Genomic DNA, 25,393 nt, shown 5'->3' with positions numbered 1-25,393 from the left:
TCAGTGGCAGAGCCTAAATTAGAATTGAGATGACATGAATTAGAAGTACCTCCATATGTTAAAAAACAGGCAATTACTAAATAACCTGTAATGTTCCTTCCAGCTTAAGATCTAGTTCCATGACTATGAGTACTGCTTTACGTAGGATCTGGAAATTTTTTTCTGCCAGAATTGCCATTTTATAATACTTAACAGCATTAATGTTCTTCTAACAATGAATTTCCATTAAATATTCAATAAGGTAGGTGTGGGAAGTTGGGAGGGCCTTCAGGGGAGACTGTGAATTAAAAGAATGAAAAAATTATGTGCAAATTCTTTGCACTGTAAGCAATTCATTATTATTAAAGCAAACAGTATAGGAACATCAAAGATAATGATGAAGATGCAAACGCAGGCAAGATGGTCATGGAAGGTCTTAGATGTTAAGGAACTTTGCTTTATTGTTCATTGAAGGAATCTTTAAAACATGGAGATATTATCAAATAGGCATCTTTATACCTAGATCATAGTGAAGCTAAAGATAGTTTTAGATTCATGCATTAAAAAATTATTTGAATGGCTATTATGTTCCAGGAACTGTTCTGGATACTGGGAGTACACTGAATAAACCTGCAGTCCTTGCTCAGTAGTGTTTAGAATCTAACAGGTAGGGAGGATGGAAAACAATTACTGAGTAGTAAGTTAAGAGCTATGGAAATTAACAAAGTAGGATACTACTCTTTGTACAGGGTGGTCAGAGGCCTGATGAGGAACTTGAACTAGAAGTCAAATAGAGAAAATAGATAAATGTGTAGGATATGAAACTTGAGAAGACTCGGGGATGGTGGTAGAGATGAGGAGAGGGAAAGGAATGAGCTGAAGTGGGTATACACGAACAAAAGTAATATGGGAATAGAGTTTGGAAGCAAATCATAAGCTATTTTAGATAAATGGAGATGCTGTGGAACATCAGGTATTCATCAGTGAAGCTGATTTGCATTTGAACTCTGTGCGATGCACACTAAACCTTAAGGTTTACTGTCACTGCTAGAAGCAAATGCTATTGCTAACATCTATGCTGGGCCTGGTGTTCAGTCTTGGGTTCATGTAAGTGAATATAATATGCCCTCAAAAAGTTCAGCCTAATGAGATGTATGAAAATAATTATAACTTAAGTGCTAAAATAGGAGTTGTATATTTAATGTTGTAGGGTCAAATAGGATGGACTCAGTATTCCTAGAAGTTTCACAGGGCTGAGAAAATGGCATTTAAGCAAAGTGTGAAGGTTAACTAGAACTTGCAGTTAAAGAGGGGAAACATTCCAGATTGGAGATGGGAGTCCGTTTACAGCCTTCACATAAAGGTTGTGAAAATGTGTCTGGGGAATGGAAAATTTGTTCAAAGGCATGGTTCATAGAATAATGGGTAATGGAATAAAGTTGTAAAAGTAGTGGCTAGTTGGTACTGGGTCTTTTTAACTTTGCAGGGACTATGATTTGGGAACAATGTTAGTAATCATTTTAGGACAGAATAATAAAAAGCTTCTGTTTTTAAAGCTGGTATCAGAGAGAATGAAGAAGAAAGGAATAGGGCATTAAGTTGGGATCCAGGGGTAAAAATGGACCCAACTTTTAATCAAACTGGGTAACAGGCTGTTTATGGGCAGGTGGTTACTGAGAAGCCCAGCCCAACATTAAGATTACCAGAGAAACTAACTAGATGATACTACAGAGAATTCAGTCTGGAGATGGTAGGATGAATAGTTTTGGACACATGAAGTTTGAACTATATTGGGATAAGATAAAAGCAGTCTGAAACATAGGTACTGAGTTCAGGCAAGAGACTGGAATTATATAGATTGCAACTATCATAAATAGTATTTAAACATATCAGAGTAAAGCTATATTTAAAGGGTTAATAGTTGGAAGTGAATAGTAAAACTGGAGAACACCAACATTTAATAGTTGGCCACAAGATCAGTTTTTACAGAAATGTATCATGGAAGCTAAAGTTCAGTCAGCATGCACTTGCTCACCTTGTTAAAGGTAGTGAAACCTCAGAGCAGTCATACCTAGTCCTACAAAATATTTAGGGAAGATTAAAAATGAGATGACTTAACTGTTTTATTGCTATTACTGGCTCTTCTGTATGAAAGGACAGATTAAGACATGTCTGATTTCCTGGAATCCCTGAGGATATCCTCACTGATTGTGAAGGATGCTGACATCCTTCCTATCTTCTCTCTAGATTAAGGTCAGAGATACCCTTTAAAAACTTGTTGGCAGTTTTGCCATGGAGTGCAATCAACTTCCAGCATAGGACTCCCTTTGCACTTATCTGGTAATATTATCTGGTTTCCTCCTTTAAAAATCTGTTCAGGGCGCCTGGGTAGCTCAGTTGGTTGACTATCTGACTTTGGCTCGCTCAGGTTATGATCTTGCAGTTAGGGAGTTCAAGCCCTGGGACAGGTTGCGCTGACAGCTCAGAGCCTGGAGCCTGCTTTGAATACTTGTGTCTCCCTCTCTGCCCCTCCCCTGCTTGTGCTTTCTCTCAAAAAGGGGCGCCTGGGTGGCTCAGTGAAGTGTTTGCCTTTGGCTCAGGTCATGATCTATTTGTGGGTTTAAGCCCTGCATCAGGCTCTGTGCTGACAGCTCAGAGCCTAGACCCTGCTTTGGATTCTGTGTCCACCTCCCCTGCCCCCACTCTTTCTCTTGCTTTCAAAAATGAATAAACATTATAAAAATTTTTTTAATTAAAAAATAAAAATGTCTGTGTTCAACATGGCTTGTTTGTATTCCAAACATCTTTCAAGGTAACCTCATCCATATAATCTCCCCTAATCCAAGATTCCACAGCTCCTTGTAGCCTTAATCCATACCACCCATTTAAATCACTTATAGTGTTTGACTTTCTAGTTTTCCAAGTAAGGCATACTCCAAAACCATTTCTCGTCTCTTTATCTCAAGTTCACTACCCAATTGTGTTTCCTTTAATATTCATGTGGTAGGTATCAATACCCTAAGAATGCACCAAACCAATGTTTAACATGTCTTTTAGCCCTTTTTGTAATAAAACCACAGCAACATCATTCATAATAGCAATTAACTGTAGTTCTGCATTGTGTTTATTAATAGGCATTAGGTTTATCATTTCAAACTGAAACACTGGTATTAATGGCAGAAGTACTAGAATTTACCCATTAGCTATTTGGTTGTGTCTGATGTTCTAGGATTTTCCAACATTAAATAAAAATCTAATTCTAAAAAACAAGAAAAACTATCCAATTCCTTCTACATTCATTGGAATGGAGTACAATACCTCAAACTGATGCAAAACATCCACACACCAAGATTTTTTCTTACATAGGCAATTACTTCAAAGCTTGTTTCAAAATTTCCTAACTTTAGTTGGATTGTGGTACACTGAGGCAATGTCTTCATAGTACTGTGAAATATAAATGGTGAGATTTCCAGACATAAAAGTCTAGGTAGTTTAGAAACCAAGAGTCCACTACAGCTAAAGTACTTTAGAAACCCTGAATTAACTGTACCTACAACCCACTATACTAAAACTTCCCTCAAAGGCCACCAGTGACCCCATCATCACCAAATTGTTGTATACACTCACACTATTTAACAATTGAAACTCTGCTCTTAAATTACTCAATTATTTCCATAGCTTCCAACTCTCACCCTATATAGAGGACTAACCATATACTTCAACGATTTCCCCCACATTCCAGCCAATGCCTCTTTCAGTAGTTGTCTTCCATTTATTCTGTGAACACTCTTGTCTGTCATTTGACCATCAATAAATTTTGTTGGATGGAATTCATCTCAAAGACAATTACTAGCTAAGAAGGGTGGGGAAGAAAATCACAAAGTGGGAAGTAATGGAAATTGCACTTTCTATTATATAGCAGAGTGAAGAATGATGGACAATCTTGTGACAAGAAGTATTTTAAGTTGTTAACAATGTATAACATCCCTACCCTTTTCTGTTATTCAGTACTATCAGCTAGCACAAAGAATTGATTAAGCAAATACCCTGGGACTCCAATGACATTGTAGCTTTACACTGGGAGAAAAGGATTCTAATTGTCAAGAGTGTTTCATAAATGAAACTTTCATTTTTCTCAAATTAGGGGATAGTGAAAATCTACATGGCTGCAGTATAGCACAATTAAACCAAACATGGTATGATTATTTTGTGTCCATAAATGACATCTTCAGAAGTACTGCTTTAGTTCTTGTTGGTTTCTAGAAAATATGCAATTACTATTCTTGGCCCACTTTCATAAAGGAAGAAGATGTTGATGTCAAGCCTGCAAAAAAAAGTGAGGCTCCATTTACTCATAAAGTGAATATGAAAGCTAGATTTGAACAAATGGCTAAGGCAAGAGAAGAAGAGGAACAAAGAAGAATTGAAGAACAAAAGTTACTACGCATGCAGTTTGAACAAAAGGAAATTGATGCAGCACTACAAAAGGTACCAGGCTTACATGTCCTTTATTTTTCAAAGATGCTCTTGAAATTTTATGGGGGATTAGGAAAAAAAATTTTGGGAGGACGCAAGTCAGCGAGGGGATGAGAAAGAGAATCCCACGAGGGGCCTGGCAAGGTGGGGGGAAGGGGAGAGAAGAGAAAGTGAGGGAGGAGTGGGGTTCAAACTCAATCAATGTGGGACTAAACTCAAGAACTGTGAGATCATGACCTGAGTCAAAGTCAGATGCTTAACGGCTGAGCCACCCAGGTGCCCTAAAGTAATTTTTAATAGCTTTCAAGTCAGTGGAATGTTTTCTAAAGGACATAATTGTAGTAAGCATATTTACATGTTCTTTGGGAAGAAAAAACCCTTTTATCCATAAAATTCTATTACTAAAGCATTGTCCTAAAAATGCTACTATAAATGCCAACTTGAATGGACCTATTTTAATACAGAAAAGAGAAGAGGAGGAGGAAGAAGAAGGTGGTAGCATCATGAATGGTTCCACTATTGAAGATGAGGAGCAAACGAGATCAGGAGCTCCATGGTTCAAGAGGCCTCTAAAAAACACATCAGTTGTAGACAGTGAGCCAGTTAGATTTACTGTTAAAGTAACAGGAGAACCCAAGCCAGAAATTACATGGTGGTTTGAAGGAGAAATACTGCAAGATGGAGAAGACTATCAATATATTGAAAGAGGAGAAACTTACTGCCTTTATTTACCAGAAACTTTCCCAGAAGATGAAGGAGAATATATGTGTAAAGCGGTCAACAACAAAGGCTCTGCAGCTAGTACCTGTATTCTTACAATTGAAAGTAAGAATTAAATCATTTTTAATCTAGAACTTTTATTGTATTTAAATTTTTTTTTTTCCTTTAAAAAATCACTTTTCTTCTTCTCTTTTTTAGCTGACGACTACTAGCTCCCCTTCCCTCTCCCTGGAACTTTCTCTGCCCCCTCCCACCCCCCCCCCCCCCCCCCGAATTTCTTACTACATCCATGTTTTCTGTGGCGGGGCCAAAAATGGAAACCAGAAGTGCCACTATATTGACTTTTTATTCCTTTTCCTAACAGTCTTCAAAACACAAGCTCATCTAAAGAATACCTTCTTCCTATCCAAATCATCACCAGATTCGTCACCCTATTGTGAAGTTAATGTGTATTTAATGGGGTAGAGTGGAAAAGTTACTCAATTATTCTAAGCTTATAGCAATTACGTTTTAAAGATCACAAATAAAACATTATTTTGCATGAAAAAATGATGTTTATGAGCTATTTATACACCTAAAATTAATGGAGACTTCATAATTTGGAAACTACTGAGTTTTCCTTAATAGTCATTTTTCTTGTTGTAGTTTTAAAGTCTTTCTGAAGCACAGAGGGAAAAGGGGGAACATGGAGAACAACAAAAGTTAAGACTTTTAAGGAGAAAATTTAATGGAAACCACTGCCTATCTAGAATTCTGAGTGTTGAGACTATTAACATGTACTATTCAAAGGTGTGTTATATTCAAGCTTCTAAAGCAAATTTACGTTGTGACCTTGCCTGAACAAATTATATTTTAGTAAAAAAACTTTGTATCAGTAGTTCATGCAGGAGAAAACACTTTCAACATAATTGAAGATTTTGACGTCTAAGGGGGGGGAAAAAAAGGCACAATCTTCAATTTTAAAATCTGGTCTAAAATGAGTTTGTAAATAATTAATTACCATGTTCTATTACCAAGTTGTTTTATATTTTAGTTTTCTGGAAGACAATTTTATTTTACAATGTAAACCCATAATAAAATAACTTGTGTATTTAAAATAAAGTCTTTTCAATATTTTACAAAAGAAACAAAACACTCCCTTATAATATTCATCAATGTACATTTATTATTTTTTTATTGAGGAAACCATAATCAATACAAAATTACAGCAATCGTGCCCTTTTACATACAATGTCATTAAAGCAAACTCTAAACCACAGTTTGTAAAGTATTCAATTTACCTCAAGTCCAAGCTGCATCTCCCTAAGACACTGTTCCCATCACAGTAGCCATTTTAAGCCAATCTTCTTTTTACACACGGGTAGTTTCTGTAGAGAACACTTTTCTCAGGACGAAAATGCATCGAGCATGCATAAGAAAAAATATATATATATATGCGCAAATACATTTATGAGTTTCTATAGGGCTATCACTGAAGAAAATAAAACCTTGGGATTTATTTGCTTCTTTTTTAAAAGCACCAATTTAAATCCCTCAGAAGTTTATACTGTGGCAAGATAACTCAAGTGACTAAACAAAAAATAAAGGTTATTTTCAGAGTCAAAATTATCTTTAGGTACTGTTAAAATACATTTTAAAATGAGGCAGAATTTTCAGAAAATAAAAAGACATCCTCATTGATAATTTCTACATCCTTACTCTAGACAACAGATGTTCACAGGTAGAACTGGTTCTCCTGGCAGAGCACTCAAACGTAATCACTTCTGCATATATTCCTATTTCCCGCTTAAGTTTACTCTGCTACTCCTACCCAAACCCACCCTTTTGAATTAACTACCAAGGTATTTGGCTAAGGAAATATTTTACAATGTTTATAAACAACTAGTATTAAATCACTAGTTTTAGTATTAAAACCATTTTTGTTAATTAAAAATAAAAGTATACTTTTCATTTCTAAAAGAAACATCAAACCCATTAGAATTCTAAGTATCACCACACTAAAATATCTTAAACACATTGTCAAGTTTTTAAGTGCTAAATAAAATAAATCAGTTCAATTTCAATCTAAACATTGTTTCTACCACTCCTAACATCCATTGCATTCAAGTCAACTGGCTCACCTTTTCTGCTTTCCATTTATTTCAAGGTTAAGATTAGCGCCATTTTAAAAATGCAGTTATCAGTGAAGGCTTATGGTAATGAGTTAAAAAAAACTCTTGAGATAGAAACAATGCCCCAATATCTATAAGCATTCATCTATTATTTTATAAAAATGCAAACTACAGCTAACCAAAAGTTGAAAGGCTCCTTAAGGTTCAAAGATCTCCTTTATATTGTCTTAACATACCTATCATTGACTATTAAAACAATACACACACACACATAAATGTGGTGCAGTAACTACACAACTTACAAAATTTAACAGTTCATGGAACATTTAAGATCAAGCAAATAGCACTTTAAAATGAAAAGTGATCAAAAGCAGGTACATTACACCCTATACCAATGTATGGGAATACATTTCATATTTCTCAATTATGATTTGCCAATTTTACCTTCTACATTGAGCCCTTCTATGGTCCATGCTCATCGGCTCACCAATGGCATACACTCAAAGGATTCCTCTTTATGGGTAACTATCTCAGGACCTGATTTTATGAGCTATGATTTGGTGCTTGCAGCATCTTCAGCACTGTGTGTGAAAATGAAGGCAGTATTTTTGAATATTTTTCTTTGTTGTAGAGATAAGCAGGAGTTTTAAAAGGATCAGCACATTTTAGAAACTGAATAAACAAAACTGATAGGATGCTGCTTTAATACATTCATCTTAACTCAAAATATGTACCAGTTAAAATCATCTATAAGAACACAAACACTTTAAACTGGCAAAAAAAGTAAAATGCAACGTCAATTATTAAAGTATTATAAATCAGAAAAATATTGGTTGCTATACAGATTATGAAAGGTTATTTGCTATACAGTTAACATTTCACTGATGCACATGCCTTATCAAAACATACTGCCAGTATTCCTTATATTTTCCTTTTTCAGTGTATGTTACGAAAACTGAATTGTCTTAAAAAAAAAAAACTTCGTAATAAAATTCTGACCCATAATGTCCTTACTGAATTGTTATACTTCAAGAATAAGAAAAAAATAAACTCCATATAGCTTTGGAGGGCAAAGAAAGAAAATGTCCTGTCAACCTGTCAATCATAAAAAGCTTGTGAAGGCTGTTGAAGTTTCTAACCAAGTGATTTCCTAAATCTCGAAAACTATGTTAACTGCCCTTTCTTAACAATTCTTCTGTAGTTGGGAAAAGATTACAAAAAGTTTGGATGTAGTTCAATTATAGCAGCAATCTACTCATCATTTCTTTTTTCTTGTTTTAATAAAAAAATTAAAATAAAAAACATTACCCAGAAATGTAAACAGTTGTTTGAACAACTTACAGACTTTCCACTGAAATGGTAGCATAAATAACAAAATACATTTTGGGGAAGCAGTAGCAGATTGCTTTTGAATACACAACCACAAAAACCTCACAGGGACAACATTAATGTACTGAAATATTTATTTATATATGTCCTTAGGTTGTGCTTACCTGTTGCTTTTTGCAGCAGAACCTAAGGTGGAAGGTCTGGGAAGGCACTGTGAAGTATAAATAATTGCACTGTTTGCAATTAATAAAGATTTTAAACCTTAAATGAATCAAAATCAACAGCCTCCAATTTGTGAGTTATGATATTGAATCCAACTGAGCTATTTCTTCAGTTTAATCAATAAATGCACCACTTTCCTAAAAGGTCATCTATAAAACAGTATCATGCAAAATACTGAAATTGTTCATGTCAATAACCCTACTCTTAAAGGTAACACATAACTAACTCCTTAACTATTAAACTTCAAACTAGAACTATATATCCATATCTAAATAAGGGCAAGGGAAGTCACTCCAGGTTCTATAAAACAATCAAAAACATTTCAAATATCTATAATGAAATGAACTGCTATTTTCTACCCTATAAGTAATCTCAACATTTATGTCCTTGTACATCTTCCTTTATAGTATATTCAGAACTGGTGCTCCCCACCAATGAAAAGAATATATATATATATATACATACATATATATATATTTATGAAATGGTGTTAAAACTGCTACATTGCTTAATATTTGCAAACTGAAAACCACTTCTGTCTGACACATTTCAAGTCTTTCATATTAATATAGAAGATATGCATACTGTACACTGAAAAGCAATATATTTTAGGAGCACCAATGAGTAATACTATTCAATTTTAATGATCAGTTTTCTTTAGCTATAGCTAAAGCATATCAAAAATACTTACCCATTAAGCTCACTTAAAAAAAAAATACAGACCTATGTATTATTCTATGTTAAATTAAGAAGCAGTTATGGTTTTCCAAGATATCAGCACTGTATTCCAACATAATATTCACACAAAGTATGGCATTTACATTATGTGGAACATTGACAAAAAGATACTGTTGCAGTTCATCAATTTGTCATTCTGATGTACTTACAGTGCAATGCTCCTTGAAGGAACACAATCAAGGATGATACACAGCACAGTCCTCCTCACCCCTACAGAGCTAGTTCTATACTGGCTGGATCAAACCTGCACTTCAACAGACAATGGCAAGACAGACTGTATTTGCATGTAGTCTAATATATTAATATGCAAAGAGCCAACAAATATGCAAAGAGTAAAACAATGGATTTCAACAAAATATCAGAACTTCAGCATGAGTGTTATAGGGTAATAAAGTGATTTCAAGTACATAAAAAATTAAGTTGATTCAATGATTGGACTTGTGCATTTACAAAACAAGGCTTAACTATACTGCAAAAAGAAAAAAAAAGAAAAAAGCTTGAACATTTCCATACCCCAATAATGTTTCAATGGCAGATGCACTGTAGCTATACTTTTTGCATACTATTTACTTTTCTACCCTAAATTTAAAAAGAAACACACTAATATTGTATACATTGAAAGTTTCTTTACATGAAAAAACTTCTTATTCAACTACTCATATTCACTATCCGAAAACTGTTTAAAATTAGTTATGCTGAAACAGTCTTGGAAATCGAAGTAATTATCAAATTAAGAACAGAAAGGTTAACTGTTATAGCAGCAGTACAGATCTGAAACAGTGGTCATGTATAAAAGGAAATTTCACTGTTAATGCAATGGAAGTATGCCAAAAGATCACTGTACACACATGCAGTTTTGAATCAAACAGAAGGAAAAAAAAATGAAGATATCAGGATTACTTGTGCTGAAACAGCCAAATACAATAAATGGAAAAGATCCTCCAATCTACTACTATACTGCAAGGGGGAAAAAACATGCCAGTGTTTAAAAACTCAATTAATATTTCATGGGGAAAGCTTATATTTTGTGTATATGTATCTTAATTTATCATTGCTAAGAAATTATGAATCCTTTAAATACCCACATATCCAACTTACCGACACAGGAGGTTTCATATCATTTATTGTAAAGCACAAAACAGGCATTTTAAAAGTGAAAGTATACATTGAAAAAGTACATTTATATCACAAAGCATTGACCACATAATAGTTGCAAATACATTTGCTGGAATGTGTACATCTACACTAAATACTAAAAACAAACCAATTTTCATTTCTACACAGAAATATTAACCTCCTATCAGTAGTGATAGATATTTTGTACATTTTCAAAAAAAAAAAAACAAAACACTATTTTAAACCAAAATCAAAATTAAGATCTTCATCAAGTCGTCTGCATCCATATATTTAACAAAGGTTTTTTTCCCCCACACAATGAAGCAAATACTGTATTGTCCACTTCTTATTATTGGCCCTGTGCAGAAGAGATACATAAGAAATACACAAAAAGTTAAAGAAAATCCTTTAAATGGAGCTAACTCAGGAGTGAATCCTTTAAGAAAGAAAAACTGGTTAATATAAATGGTGGTGGCTTCTTGCATGATTTGCAAATCCCTGGGGGAAAAAAATTTATTTTTAAAATCAGAGGCACTGTAGAAATACTCAGCACTCAGATGCCAGAAAGCATTATAAAAAAAACAAACAAAAAAACCCAAACAATACATCACAGTACTTCATTTAGTTATGCTATGCCAGATAAAAATTTAAAAGGCAAACATAATCCCAAACAGACAAAACAGTAAACATGCAGAAAACATGATTGGAGTAGAAATCAACACATTAGCAAGTTTAGTATACCTGAGGTGCTGGAGGATGCTGTGGCATTCCCTGGGGACTTGTCTGGGCATAGTAGGCTGCTTGTTGTCTATAGTACTCAGCCCAGGCTGCACTATAATCTGGCTGACCACCTGGTGGAGCACCAGTAGGAGCAGGAACCGCTTGACCTTTGAGAAAACAGAACAACTTTGTTGCTGTAACCACAATTAAAAGCCCAAAAGAATCTCATTTCTAATAAAAACAATACCTTGCTTCTTGTAATATTCCTCCCAAGCTTTTGAATAATCTTGTGTCTGCCCTTGTTGACCTAAAAAAAACCCCCTAAATTTTAATACAAAATTATATCCACTGTAAGTACAGGTTACAAAGACAAGCACAGAGGGTCAGAATTGCTCCTGTTTTATCTTATTCATTAGTGTCAGAAAACTACTCTGTAATTAAAGAAATCAGAATGCTGTTTCTTTTTGCCTTATATTAATCGTAACTTTTAGTTCTAAAGCATTACTATTAATAAAAAGCGAAATCAAAACCATCCACATAGTTTTAACAAGAAAGGCAATGATTTAGGCATAATCTGGATTCAATTACAGAATTTATAAATATTAATGTTCTAAACTGAGTTTGGCAAGTATTTGAAGTAAACAATCTATGGTTCCCTGATGGTGATGCTGGGTGTGGGGAGGGGGGAGACCACTATTTTTTCTTGTCTTATTCATTTGGATGTTACACTACAGGTTTTAAATAAAATGTAAATCTCTGATGGAGGAAAAGAACATTTTTGAAAAACAAAAAACCCATGTGAAATCTATTAAAGACTTCATTATTTTAAGATACAGTCAAGATCTTTGTTTCCTGATTTGTGACCTATAAATTATGTGTACGAAGACTAACCATCAAAATACTCTTTAATAATAAGATGTTTAAAATTTTAATATATGTTCAAACCACAATACAATTTTATTAAAAGTAACATGACAAAGAACATAAAGAACAATTACCAAAGACACTCGAAGGAACAAGATCAATGAAACACAAAACTCAACAGCTTTCATGAGCAGGTATTTTTTAAGCAGGGTAATTAAGAGACTAAAGAGAATTAACCAAATCCAACGCACAAAACTTAAATGGGCTCTGGATTAAAATAAAGACAACATACACACAGCCACAAGAGACATTTTTCTGACAACCAAAGAAAATATGGTCTATATGTTGATATTACTAAATAATTTATTTACAACAGTGTGCAACCTACTTTTTAAAGGCTCAGGCACAAAAAATACATATATACACACACACAAATTACATATGATAAACTTTTTAAAAATGTAGAATTTGAATAGAAAATATAAATATGGGTGTTCACTGTATGATTTTTCTGATTTTATCAAGGTATAAAAATTTATAAAATAAAAAGTTGGGGAGGAAGAACATGTGTTTTCCTATTGAGCTCCCTTTTTTGAGCAGAATTTTATATAGCTTATTACCTTGCCTGGTGAAATTATTATGGCTAGATAAAAAATACTCTAGAGAACAGACACAGGGAAAGTTGTTTTTTATGTTTGTTGGATGTTGCCAACTTTGTATAGCTGAACTCTGTATAGTTGCTGAAAATAGGCTATCACCATCAATCACAAAATTGAAGAATTAAAAGCAACTCAGTGAATAGAATTTTAACTTTTATGAGTAACTTTAAAAATCCAAGAAAAAACCCCCCTTCTATAGGCAACAGAGAAATCCCATGTAATATAAACAAAATTCTTAGTTTTGTTTTCCAGAATTCTTTTCAAAGAGGAAGTGAGTTTAACATACTGATCCAATGAGGAGACACAATTTAAACAAATCTGAAATAGGTTTCAGTATTTAGACAACTGCCAAATATCCCAGGGTATCAAAAGTAATAAAACCACACAATGTCTCTTACAAGTTGTACACTTGAAAACCTGCTGACTTGAGGCCAAACTTGGTTAAGACAGCAACAATTTCTACTTCAGGTTTACAAAAAGGAACTGAACATCATTGTTAAGAGATACTCATTTTAGAGGCAAAATTACAATATAAGATGGTAGAAACAGAGACACATTAAGAAAATTGATCCAATTAAAATGTTACCTACTCTCCCATTTCAAATATTTCTGTGGAAAGTGAAGGGTAAACATGTCAGACTGTAAGAAAATCAAGCACTTGGTAAGTCGTAAACACCTCACATTCCAATCTTGAAGGTGTCCAAAGAAAAAGTCATCTCACTCCTCCAACATGAGGGGCAAGTTTTGCCCTGCTGGAAAATAACTCTTCCTATCTGCTTAGGACTTACTTGGCTCTCCCCTAGCCTCTTGTGCCTCTCTGCCCCCTTTAGAAATGTACTTTAGCTTGCTCCCTTTATCCTTCTTAGTTCAAGAACTATTGTGATGCCTGTTTAGTTTATATTTTAGAACATCACTTAACATTTACATGTAGATTCATCATTTGTAAGGTTTGACTTTCATTTCATTCAAGAGGTAAGACTTGCCCTAGAGTTCACACATAACAGCCCAATGGCCAAACCTGCTTGAATAGATGTCACTACAAGTTATCGCTCTATATACCTGCCTCTTTCCCACAACCATTTTCCTCACTACACACCCTTTCCCCTTAAGGTACCATATGCCAAAGGCTCAGAGTCCACCACATCAGTACTTAATATTGTAAGAGCCTTTCTCTAAGTCAAACTTTTCCAAAAAATGCCTTCACCTGCCCTCTTCCAAATGGGAACTGCCTGTCTACTTTGAAATCCAGTTTGATCTGTTTACTTATTACAAAAGTTTCCTCATTCTAGCTCCAAAAATACCCACTCTTCGAGCTTTACTGCCATTCCTTGTAAGACTTAAAATTTCCTTTGTTAACCCTCTATCTCATCTTTGCGAATTTCTCTCCTAAATTCTCTTGATATTAATCCTACGAAATTCAGAACTGTTTCAGAAAACAAAACTAACTAAAAAACTTGAGGCTCCTTGGTGGCTAAGTCAGTTACGTGTCCGACCGGCTCAGGTCACAATCTCACAGCTCATGGGTTCCAGCCCCGTATCAGGCTCTGCTATCAGCTCAGAGCTGCTTCGGATTCTGTGTCTCGCTCTTTCTCTCACTCAAAAACAAACATTAAAAACAAAAAACAAAAAAAACCCCTCCTGTTTTAAGAGATTTACTTACTTATAAACAATGACACATTTATAACGTTAGTGGATATTTTCTGTCCTTAACAGGCAAAGCTGAGATTTGGCTTCAGAAGCTGGGACAGCCTGCCCAGTTTGGTAAAGAGGTTACTAGATTGGGAACTGGGATGTCCAGAGTCCTAGAAAATCCTAGCTCTGCCACTTGGCCTCTCCAAATAAGATAGTTGGATTTGGAGATAAAAATTTTTATCTCCCTAATATCTTATTACTTTCTTCCCTTTTATTTACAAATCTTGAAAACTGCCTTGGTAGAGCACATGACTCTTGATCTCAGGGTTGTGAGTTCAAGCCCCACAATGGGCATAGAGATTACTTAAACAAAATCTTGAAAACTGAATTATATTAGTCTTATGCTTCAATATCTGGCAAGTAATGCACCCAGAAGAAATTAAGGTAGTTAAGCAACAACTCATTTGCAAAAAGAACTATAGGACAAAATAAATTGACTTGCTAGCCAGGATTAGAGACCTGGCAATTTATTATTATTTCCCTTAAGATTTATATGTGAAATAATCATTCAACTTATCTTTTGCTCAAAAAAATTAACAGCTGATTCACTATAGTGCTACAGAAAAACACATAACTGAGAAAAAAAAATCTGAATGGTATTAAGACCTCACAGATTACATTCAACACACTTGCTCACTCTGGGCAAATAAAAGGTAGAAAAGCCAAACCATAAATTTATCAACGTGCTGCAAATGAATGATAAAATATAATAAAACACAAGTTTCACCAATTCCCCAATAATTACCTAAGTCCATAAACAGGCCTGTTTTTACTTATTTTTAATATTAACAGAGGGAACATCTCTGGCACATTAACCATGGTGAAAATATAAGTCAGACCCAGCGACTTTTAATTGCAACATGCTCAAATTTTTACAATGGTGACACTATTTCATACAAGTTAAAGTGACCATATGTCCTGACCACTATCATGGGATGATTATTAATAGCATTCTCAGTTATTCTCAAAAGTATATCCCAGTCAGGATAATAAATTATGTGATCACCCTAATTAGAGTATACTGCTTTGAGATTAAAGTTTTTTAAAAGTATTTTTTTGCAGAATTTTAGCTGTTGTAGACCTGCCTGAGATAAGATGGGTCACAAAAACATAATCTGTTTTAGCCTCAGGAATGTAGCATGGCAAGTCATACTAACAGGAAAAACAATTTTTCTTTCTTTAAATAGAAAATTAGCTGCATAAAACATCCTTATCATGAAGTAAACGTATCCTACACAAAAGAAAATTTAATATAATCACCATTCTGGAAAATTTTCTTTCTGTGAAGACGACAAAACACTCACAGGCAAAGAAACATTGAAGTTTATGTTGAAAATCTCAAACAGACTGTATACTATGATAAAATTCTACCATCTATACATTCATTCTATACCTGGGAAGAATGGACAAGTTTATCTGTTTGGCTTTCATTTGTGACAAGTGGCTGTAGTATACATGGGTCAATTTCAAATGACACCATAACCTTCTAAAAACAAAAACTACTATCTGTTCAGCTGACCCTTGAACAATTCAGGGGTTAATGGGCACAGACCTCTGTGGAGTTGAAAACCCACATACAACTTTTGACTTTGGACAAGCTTAACTACTAATAGTCTTTAACCAGAAGCCTTACAGATAACATAAACAGTGGACTAACACACATTTTGAGTATTATATACTGTATTTTACAATAAAGTAAGCTAGAGAAACAAGAAGAAAATCATAAAGTTCATTTATATAATACTGTAAAAAAAAAAACCCACTTATAAGTAAACCCATAAAATTCAAACCTATGTTAAGGGTCAAATGAATATCAGGTTCCAAATAGTCCCAGAAAAAAACAAATCTGGGAGATGGGCTTGGAGTTTAGGCCCTCTTGGGAGTTCAAATTGTGGTTCTACCACTTAGTGGCTGTACATTTCAACTGTTAGTAGAAGTACAGTTTTCATTTGTAACAATTTGTAGTAATATATTTAGCAAAACACTTGATTAACAATTGTATCCTCCATGAGAATATAATAACCAGAAGGTCAGGGGCTCCTACCTGTTTACCCTCACAATCACATTCTCAGCATCTATCACTGTTTGGTATGTAGTATGTGTTCTACAGTTACTGAATGGAAATGACCTTTCTAGAGTACAACCTTTCCTTTCTCCTATATGCAAATGTTATTTAAGTAACTAACATCCTATGTCCTTGTAGGTTACTTATCTAGTTACTGTGCAGCAGAAAATACCACACAACCAATTTTTGCTTGGCTCTCTAGAATTTAACCTATGCCATTCAGGCTACTGATACATGTAACTGTCTTTGACAAAAGTACAAGTAATATTCAGGGTCATATGTGCCAACAGTGGAACTTTTGGTTTTAATTATTGTGGCTGACAAATGCATTTGGAAACAAAAGGATTTCCTTGTTATGTAACCACAATTTTAAGAATTATGTATTTTTAGAATCAGTGATTTTAGAATGTATTCAGGGGTGCCTGGGTGGCTCAGTCGGTTAAGCGTCTGACGTCAGCTCAGGTCACGATCTCACGGCTTGTGAGTTTGAGCTCAGTGTCAGGCTGTGTGCTGACAGTTCAGAGCCTGGAGCCTGCTTCAGATTCTGTCTCTCTCTCTCTCTACCCCTCCCTCGCTTCCACACTCTCTCTCTTAAATATAAACATTAAAAAAAAAAAAAAAGAACACATTCGATATTCCCTTCAAGATATTAAAAGTTAAAAATAAAGTGCAAGTAACAAAAACATAAGGCAAACATGGTCTTATAACAATCTTCATCCTTCTAGTGAGATTTATTAAATGTTTCAAATTCAATTTAACTAAATGTATAAAAAAGAAATGTAGAACATACCCATTTTCTTGTAATACTCTTCCCAGGCCTTAGTATAATCAACCTGTCCAGCTGGAGCTGGATTCTGCTGATCTCCTTAAGAAAAACATTATTAAAAAAAAAAAAAAAAAAAAAAAAAAAAGGATTAACAGTTTCAAAAGACAATCTTGGCCCTTTACTTCTATTCCTTGAATGGAGAAAGTAGGAGTGGCCTGCCATAGGGAGTGAGGGGCAGGAGGGAGGGTGCTATGTGGTAGTGGGATCCTTGCTGGTGCCAAAAACACAGGACACAGGAGGTACAGAGGCCCTCAACAGAGAAAGTTTGTTTATACACAGGGAAGAGGAGTTACACTGAGCATGTAAGTAAATTCATTGGTCAAGTAAGGATATACACTGAGGATACCAAGTTATTCACTATTTATAGGCAATGAAAGGGAAAAAGCCAGAAAGAACTCTGATGTGTTACAATAGAATTCTGCAGGCAGTATAATGGTTTGAGAAATATATACATAGATACTAATGTTTCATATATGAACTCATAGGCATACATGTATATAAATTTCCTAGGTTCCATATCACCATGGTAGAAATGAACACACGGAGTTTTTGATTTCTCAAATACCATCATCTGCTAAAAGGAAATCAGGGCTACTTAGAAAAATAGCTGATTTTAGGGCTTGAGCCCAGAAAGCACAAAATAAGCATCTTTTGGGCAGGAAAGTAAAGACATGCTTAAAAAATGACAAACATGTCAGGGTGCCTCAGTTGGTTAAGCATCTGACTTTGACTCAGGTCATGATCTCACGGTTCATGAGTTCAAGCCCCACATCGGGCTTGCTGCTGTTGGCAGAGACTGCTTCAGATCTTCTCCCTCCCCACCCCTCTCAAAAATAAACACACACATTTAAAAAAAGTTAAAAAAGAATGACAGACATGTCAAAAGGATACAGGAACCATCTCAAAGGTACTCCTGAATGACCAAAGTTAGGGCAATCTGATAATCAAAATAGTAAAGATAGTTTAAAATACATGTTGAATAACACAGGAGTCCATACTGATATAAAGAAATAGAAGAAAACTTCTTCCTTATAATACCAACTAATACACGCAGAATGATGCAAACAGAAACTACCATCATGGCTGTAGCTGAGTCAGGCACATGTTATCAAAGAAGGCTAAGGCCAATGGGCAGAAGTTCAGGAAGGAACAGAATAGTCTTATGAACTCAGTATAATTCCCCAAAAAGTATTTGTTAATTTCAAAGAGAAAAATGGTAATTTTATGGTATAGAAACCTGGCAGACACCAACATGACCAAGCGACTATGGTTCCATCACCAGGGATGAAGCAGGTCAACGTTATATGACCCTTGATGTAATGCACTAAGAGGAACATAGCAATATTTCTGAGGTACTGCCACATACCAAGTAGGACTTCACGATCATGACCTCATCTTTTTGAGAAAAGGCTCAGGTGACCTATGCTAATTTGATAGTCATCGCATAAGACAAAAGGTCTGTGCTTTTTTTTTTTTTTTACCAGATGGGATCCTAGATCAGAATAGAGAAACTGATAGGATAAATGGTGAAATCGGAGTAAGGGCTCTGCGTCAGGACAGTAATGATGTATCAATGCTGACTTAATGTTTTAGAGGACTGTATGATGGTCATGTATTATTGGAGTTAATACAAAAGGGTATTTAAGGGTACTGGGACATCATGTGCACAGCTTGGTCTTAAATGGTTCTGAAAGATTACTGGTAATGGATATGGACACATATGACAGAATAATGGGACAAGTGGGAGATGGGAGATAAAATATTGACAGGTAGGTTATCTGGGTGTTCTATAATGTTATCTTACAACTTAAACTTTTATGTAAGATGCAATTATTTTAAACTATTTCAAACTTATTTTTAATAAGGGAAATCTGCTCACTGAAGCTATAATGAAATATGGAAAATTTTTAGGTGTTATACACTGATGTACTTCATACAGAATTCCAAACATAAGTTTCTATTTCTACATACAAAATAAATGTTTTAGTTACCATAGTTACCTTGTCCATTGGTTTGGGTTGTAGTTGGTGCACCGGCAGGAGCTGCAGGTGGTGGCTGTGCTTGCTGTTGATAATAGTGAGCATAGTAGGCAGCCCAAGCTGCTGAATTTGGATCTGTTCCTGCCTTAGCTAGAATAAACACAAATTCAAGGTTTGCATCTAAAGTCCATAATCTCTCGCTCTCTCACACACACACTCTCTCTCACACCCTCTTTGGCAAAGAAAGAGACCCCAAAATTAACTGGAGATCAAAAACAGTAAATGGGAAGTTTTAAATTCTTATTTTAATTGTCATTATTTCCTTTAATTTCAGTAAAGTGAGGTACAGAAATTAAGTGACCTAATTCTTAGAAAACTAGTTGAGTGGCAGAATCGTAATAGGAATAAAGATCTTTTGCTTTCAAATCCAATTTGCCTTACAACATTCTGTACCTTTTTTTTTAACCTAGTTTTGCCTCAAGCACAGCAGTTCTACGTGGTAGATGACTAAAGGAAAGGATTTCTAGGAACTATCTGTACAAGAAACAATTATTTTAAAACTGAGTTTTGTCCTGTCTTAAAGTCCTGCATTCTTTAAGAATCTTAAACAGTCATATTTCACCTCATCATATTTCACAGTAATTATCCTAAATCATACACTTGATGTCACTGCCCTACTTGAAATTTTTCATTCCAGAGACCTCAGGGCTGTCAAAAGCTTTTAAGTGCAACATTATCACCCAATATCTTTCATGATCTGACCCTCTGGCTTATCCTTTCCATTCCAGCCTCATCTTCCCCTCTTTTGTCAGTATTTTTCTAACACTCAAGTTCTGGTCACAGTAAATTGCTTGTACTTTTCAGAAGTTGCAATGCTCATATCTGGCCTCAGACCTTGTTATGCTTTCTCTGGACTTGCACTCCTCATTCATCCTCCATAAAAACCAACTCATGCAATCACAGTTTGAGACCTCTTAGAAAAAGAAATCCTCTTCTTGATTCTGTCCTTTATACCAAGAATACATCATGTGACACTACAGTATATCTTTATTAGTTTATATCACCAAGAAGAATGTAATTTCCTTAGGCAGAGCCTGTATCTATATGAAATCTGTTTATCCTTTATCCCATGTGGGCAGCGAGTCTCAGCTGCTTAATAAAGTTTAGTGAAGTTTGAGGAAAAAGGAGCAGGGATTTCTAGAGTGATACAATTTTTAAGGTAATACAATTGTAAGGCATTATCTACCCTCCACATCTTCCAAGTAAAAAATGTATTGCTTTTCTAAGTTGGATTACCTGTGTACTAATACAAATATTTCACTTGACACCATCTCTGGCTAGAGAAACTGAGATAAAACAGACTTTGAAAGGCAATACTTGTACTCTTGAATGTGTAGACTGTATTAACAAAACCAGACTTACAGTTAGATATAATACATATGGAGAATTATTCACTCAACATGATATTGTTTCATTTATCATTTTATAGGTAAGAAAAAATGTTAAACTGACTATAAGTTTCATCTAAATCAATTATGTGGTTTTTACATAATGCGAAGTCTAATATAAACAATATCTAACCCTAGCTGCCATCTTAGCTAATGGGTTACTTCTTTTCCAAAGACAGTGTCGCAAACCATATTCATCAACCAATTCTTACAGCGGTGACTTCACTACTACTCCCAGAGGGAAAAATGAGACTGTGATACAGAGACTACTTATTCCCATCATTTCTCTCAATCACGTTACTGATCCGAACAGGGCTCATATGGTGCAATATTGCAGATCCAAGTTCCCCAATAGAAATTCACCCCTTAACTTGCTCTAACTCTTGAATCTCTTAAATTATCGGATTTCTCTGCTTAATCACACCATCCCAATTAACTTATAAGAGGGAAGGAAAAATCTTTTCTTTCTTTAAAGACATTTAGGGACAACTAGGCTCAGTCGGTTGAGTATCCGATGCTTGACTTTGGCTCAGGTCATGATCCCAAAGTCATGGCATCAGGCCCTGCTATGGGCTCTGTGCAGGGTAAGAAGCTTGCTTGGGATTCTTTCTCCCCCTCCGCCCCTTCCCTATTCGTGTGCACTAAGATAAAAATGAAGAAAAAAATACCTAATAAAGATGTTTAAGCTATTATACACTAACTTATATTTGACCCTTCTGTAAGTCCACCTATAATAGCATTGCTAACACTTGGGAGTGTACTTTTCTGCTGTAGAATGTAAACTAATCTTTGCGTACCCACATCTTAGCACACTCAAGTTGTTTCTTGAATGAAAGTTGTGGTTATTTGGTTACTGTCATGTGTAACCATATTTCAAAGAGCACACTTCCTAGGAAATTAAAGTATGTTACAAATATAGGGCCACATTTAAATAACAATGTTTTAATAAAATTCACTAAAACAATTTCATTTAAATCAATTATTTAGGTTCTTTCAAGAAATAAATACACTAGTGTGGAAAGGAATCCATAATTCAGTACCTTCCTTGAAACTACTCCAGTGAAAGAGGCCTAAAAGATAGGTAGTAGGTGAGAAAGAAGGATCATCAATAAATGTTAATTGGTTTCAATGAATGCCCCTTTGACCATCATGGAAAGAAAACTAGAGGGTGGAAGATGCAATAACAGAATACGATGTAATATATATAAAATCCAGATCGGAACAGAGAAAACATTTAACTAAACGTATTTTTAATTTCTAACATGCAGACATTAAACAGAGGCCTGATTTTTACTAATGTATGAAATTACGTAAGGAATATTAAAAGATTAAAACAGCTTACATATCTTATTTGAGAACTACCAAGTTCTCAAATTTAAGTATTAAATGCTCCATTAGATGCTCACATAATTATACAAATAAATGTACACTCTTCTTTCATGGACAATGTCACAATTAACACATCATACATTTGATGGCACTGGAATCTAAAACTAAGACACTGTACTTCTTCCTATAGCTTCTGGCTTTTAGCACTCTGTTCTTATCACTTTGAAAGGAGAGAAAGTCAACGTAGGTAGAAAAAAGTTACATGAAAACATCATATTCACTCAGTCTCATACACTGTGGTAAAATCAGAAACTAAGACTCCTGTTGAAAGAGTGAAACAAGTGCGAAAAATGCACACAATGTAGAAATGACACTAGAAAATTTAAGAGTATATATAACAGGAGAGGCAAACAAAACTACAGATTACACATGAATGATAAATGTCTTTTACCTGGATCAGGAGGGGCCTGCTGCTGCCAGTGTGGATATGCATTTCCCCACCCCTGGGGGGCATAAGGAGCTGGAGGTCCACTGAAAAGATAGAAATCAATATAAAAACACAATTTACCAAAAGCTAGAATGTTTGGGGAAAACTCCAGAATCAAACTCAGTACTTACTGAGGAGCAGGGCCAGGTGGTCCTGGATTGTAAGGTGCAGGGTTGTATGGTCCCATTGGAGTTCCAGGCCCTGGAGGCCCAGGAGGCCCATGGGGGCCTGGGACACCATGGGGCCCATGGGGTACAGGTGGCCCTAAAGGATTTACTGGGCCCTGTAAAAAAGCAGAGATGTACAAAAAAATCAGAAAAACAGCAATGGCTTAACAATTCAAAGGCCAAATAACACCAACAACATATTTTAGATTTTCCTTCATTTCCTCATTCATGTTGCAAAAAAATTTTAAATTTTTTTAATGTTTACTTATTTTAAGAGACAGAGTGTGTGAGCAAGCAGGGGAGGGGCAGAGAGACACACACACACACACACACACACACACACACACACACACACACAGAATCTGAAACAGGCTCCAAGTTCTGAGCTATCAGCACAGAGCCCAAATCGGAACTCAAACTCAGGGAACTGCAAGATCATGACCTGGGCCAAATTCAGACGCTTAACTGATTGAGCCACCCAGGCGCCCATACTGAAAAAACTCAACTCTACCATATTAAATATTAAGACCTGAAAATTCATTAAAATCAACAGCATCAGCAAAGAACTGAAACATCTCCTTTACCTTCCATTCTCTTCCTTTCAGACGAATTCCCTTTTCCATTATTTCCCTTTCGTTTTTATAATTCTTACTTCTACTACACTTCTTTATTATCTTATCATGGAAGTGTATCAAATACCATGTTTTCTCTAACTTTTCTTTCTCTACATCTATTCCGCATCTACTTTCCTAACAATCAGACAACCACCTTGACAATATATTCCCCAAATTGCTAAGGCTTTATACTGTGAACTACTGGGTACTTTATCATGTAAAGTAACAACTAGTAACTTTAGTAACTCAAAAAACTAAACTCCTCTTTATAACCTTTGTGCCCCGGAACCCCATTTAAAATCAGTAATTTAAATTCCTCTCTTCCCCTTTATCATTAGTTTCTAAATACCCTATCTTCATATTCATATCATACCACTTAATAATCCTTAGTTGATTTTCCTTTTGCTAATCCAAATTAGCTTTCATGAAGTTAATACTGATCATGTGACATTTTAAAGAAAAATGCTTAAATCACATTTAGTTGTCTATTCCCTCACTACAAAATAATGAAGCTAAACTTTGTCATTTTAAAAATTTTAACGTTTATTTTTGAGAGAGACAGAGCGTGAGTAGGGGAGAGGCAGAGAGAGAGGGAGACACAGAATCTGAAGCAGGCTTCAGAATCTGAGCTGTCAGCACAGAGCCTGACGCAGGGCTCGAACCCACGAACTGTGAGATCATGATGTGAGTTGAAATCAGATGCTTAACTGACTGAGCCAGCCAGGCGCCCTAAACTCCATGACTTTTCAAGTTCCTTCTATTACTTTACCTCTTTAAATCTGTTTTCATTATCCTTCACTTCTATTATCCATAACCAATCCCTTACAAAAAGTAGCAACATTTTCATAGGGTTATGTACAAGGCACTCTTTTAAGTGACATAAACCTCATATCATTTGTACAACCTGTAAAATAGCTATTATTATCCTTATTTTCAGAGAAAGAAACAAGAGGCAAACGAGTATAAACAGCTTTCTCCAAGGTCACACAGTAAATGATTCAGAGTATTTTGAACCTAACAGCCTGATTCCAGAGTCCATGCTCTTAACTATCAAACTAAACTGCTTCTCTAGGACCTATCTTGTTTGCCCATCAATCCAGAAGAAACCTTGATCCATGCATGCTAAGGATAGTAAAATCCAAAACGTTAATTCATTTTTCTAGCATCAACCTCTGCCAATACTGGGTACATAATTATTTTCTTCATGTTTTCAATTACACTTATATTTAAAAATTTTTTCAATGTTTATTTTTGAGAGACACAGATCATGAGTGGGGGAGGGGCAGAGGGAGAGGAAGACACAGGATCTGAAGCAGGCTCCAGGCTCTGAGCTATCAGCACAGAGCCCAACGTGGGGCTCAAACTCGTGAACCATGAAATTGTGACCTGAGCTGATGTAGGACACCTAACTGAGCCACTCAGGTGCTCCTATACTTAATAATTTTTTAAATGTATATTTGAGAGAATGAGAGAAAATAAAAGCCCATGTGAGCATGCGGGGGGGGGGGGGCGCGGGGCAGAGAGAGAATGAGAATCCCAAGTAGGCTCTGTGCTAACAGTGCGAGTTCAATCTCATGAACCTGGAGATCATGACCTGTGCTGAAATCAGAAGTCAGCCACTTAAGTGACTCAGCCACCCAGACACCTGTATTTTTAAGTAGGCCTCATGCCCAGCACTGAGCCAAATGCAGGGCTCAAACCCAAGACCCTCAGATCAAGACCCAAGTGGAGATTAAGTAGGATGCCCAACTGACTGAGCCACCCAGGTGCCCCAACAATTACACTTATTATTAATACCACAAAACTTACATTTGTATATTTTTTATAAGATTTTCTTTTAATTTCTTAGTCA

The 25,393-nt window shown here is 35.4% G+C and overlaps 2 protein-coding genes across 34 annotated transcripts in view; one reads left to right on the top strand and one right to left on the bottom strand.

Moving 5' to 3' along the window:
- NEXN (nexilin F-actin binding protein) overlaps positions 1-5,724 on the top strand; it is a 50,578-nt gene extending 44,854 nt beyond the window's left edge. For 3 of the 5 annotated variants that reach the window (XM_060625737.3, XM_060625736.3, XM_060625733.3), the window contains 3 exons: positions 4,282-4,467; positions 4,920-5,280; positions 5,374-5,724. In XM_060625737.3, coding sequence (XP_060481720.1) covers positions 4,282-4,467; positions 4,920-5,280; positions 5,374-5,387 — 561 coding nt within the window. In that variant the 3' untranslated portion in view covers positions 5,388-5,724. Of the gene's footprint in view, positions 1-4,281; positions 4,468-4,919 lie in introns of all 5 variants that reach the window. The other 2 variants (XM_060625738.3, XM_060625734.3) reach the window with 1 other exon arrangement.
- Positions 1-25,393, bottom strand: part of FUBP1 (far upstream element binding protein 1) — a 50,577-nt gene that overhangs the window by 10,931 nt on the left and 14,253 nt on the right. For 4 of the 29 annotated variants that reach the window (XM_060625710.2, XM_060625713.2, XM_060625718.2 and 1 more), the window contains 8 exons: positions 22,892-23,043; positions 22,725-22,804; positions 19,509-19,646; positions 17,482-17,556; positions 11,659-11,718; positions 11,433-11,578; positions 8,780-8,826; positions 6,315-6,542 (listed from right to left, as the gene is read on the bottom strand). In XM_060625710.2, coding sequence (XP_060481693.1) covers positions 6,509-6,542; positions 8,780-8,826; positions 11,433-11,578; positions 11,659-11,718; positions 17,482-17,556; positions 19,509-19,646; positions 22,725-22,804; positions 22,892-23,043 — 732 coding nt within the window. In that variant the 3' untranslated portion in view covers positions 6,315-6,508. The other 25 variants (XM_060625722.2, XM_060625723.2, XM_060625728.2 and 22 more) reach the window with 19 other exon arrangements.

This window comes from Panthera onca, chromosome C1 (genome assembly GCF_046562875.1).
Source record: "Panthera onca isolate mPanOnc1 chromosome C1, mPanOnc1 haplotype 2, whole genome shotgun sequence".
NCBI lineage: Eukaryota > Metazoa > Chordata > Mammalia > Carnivora > Felidae > Panthera > Panthera onca.
The sequence above is the reverse complement of the archived record's forward strand: the minus strand, read 5'-3'. Positions and strand labels throughout refer to the sequence as shown.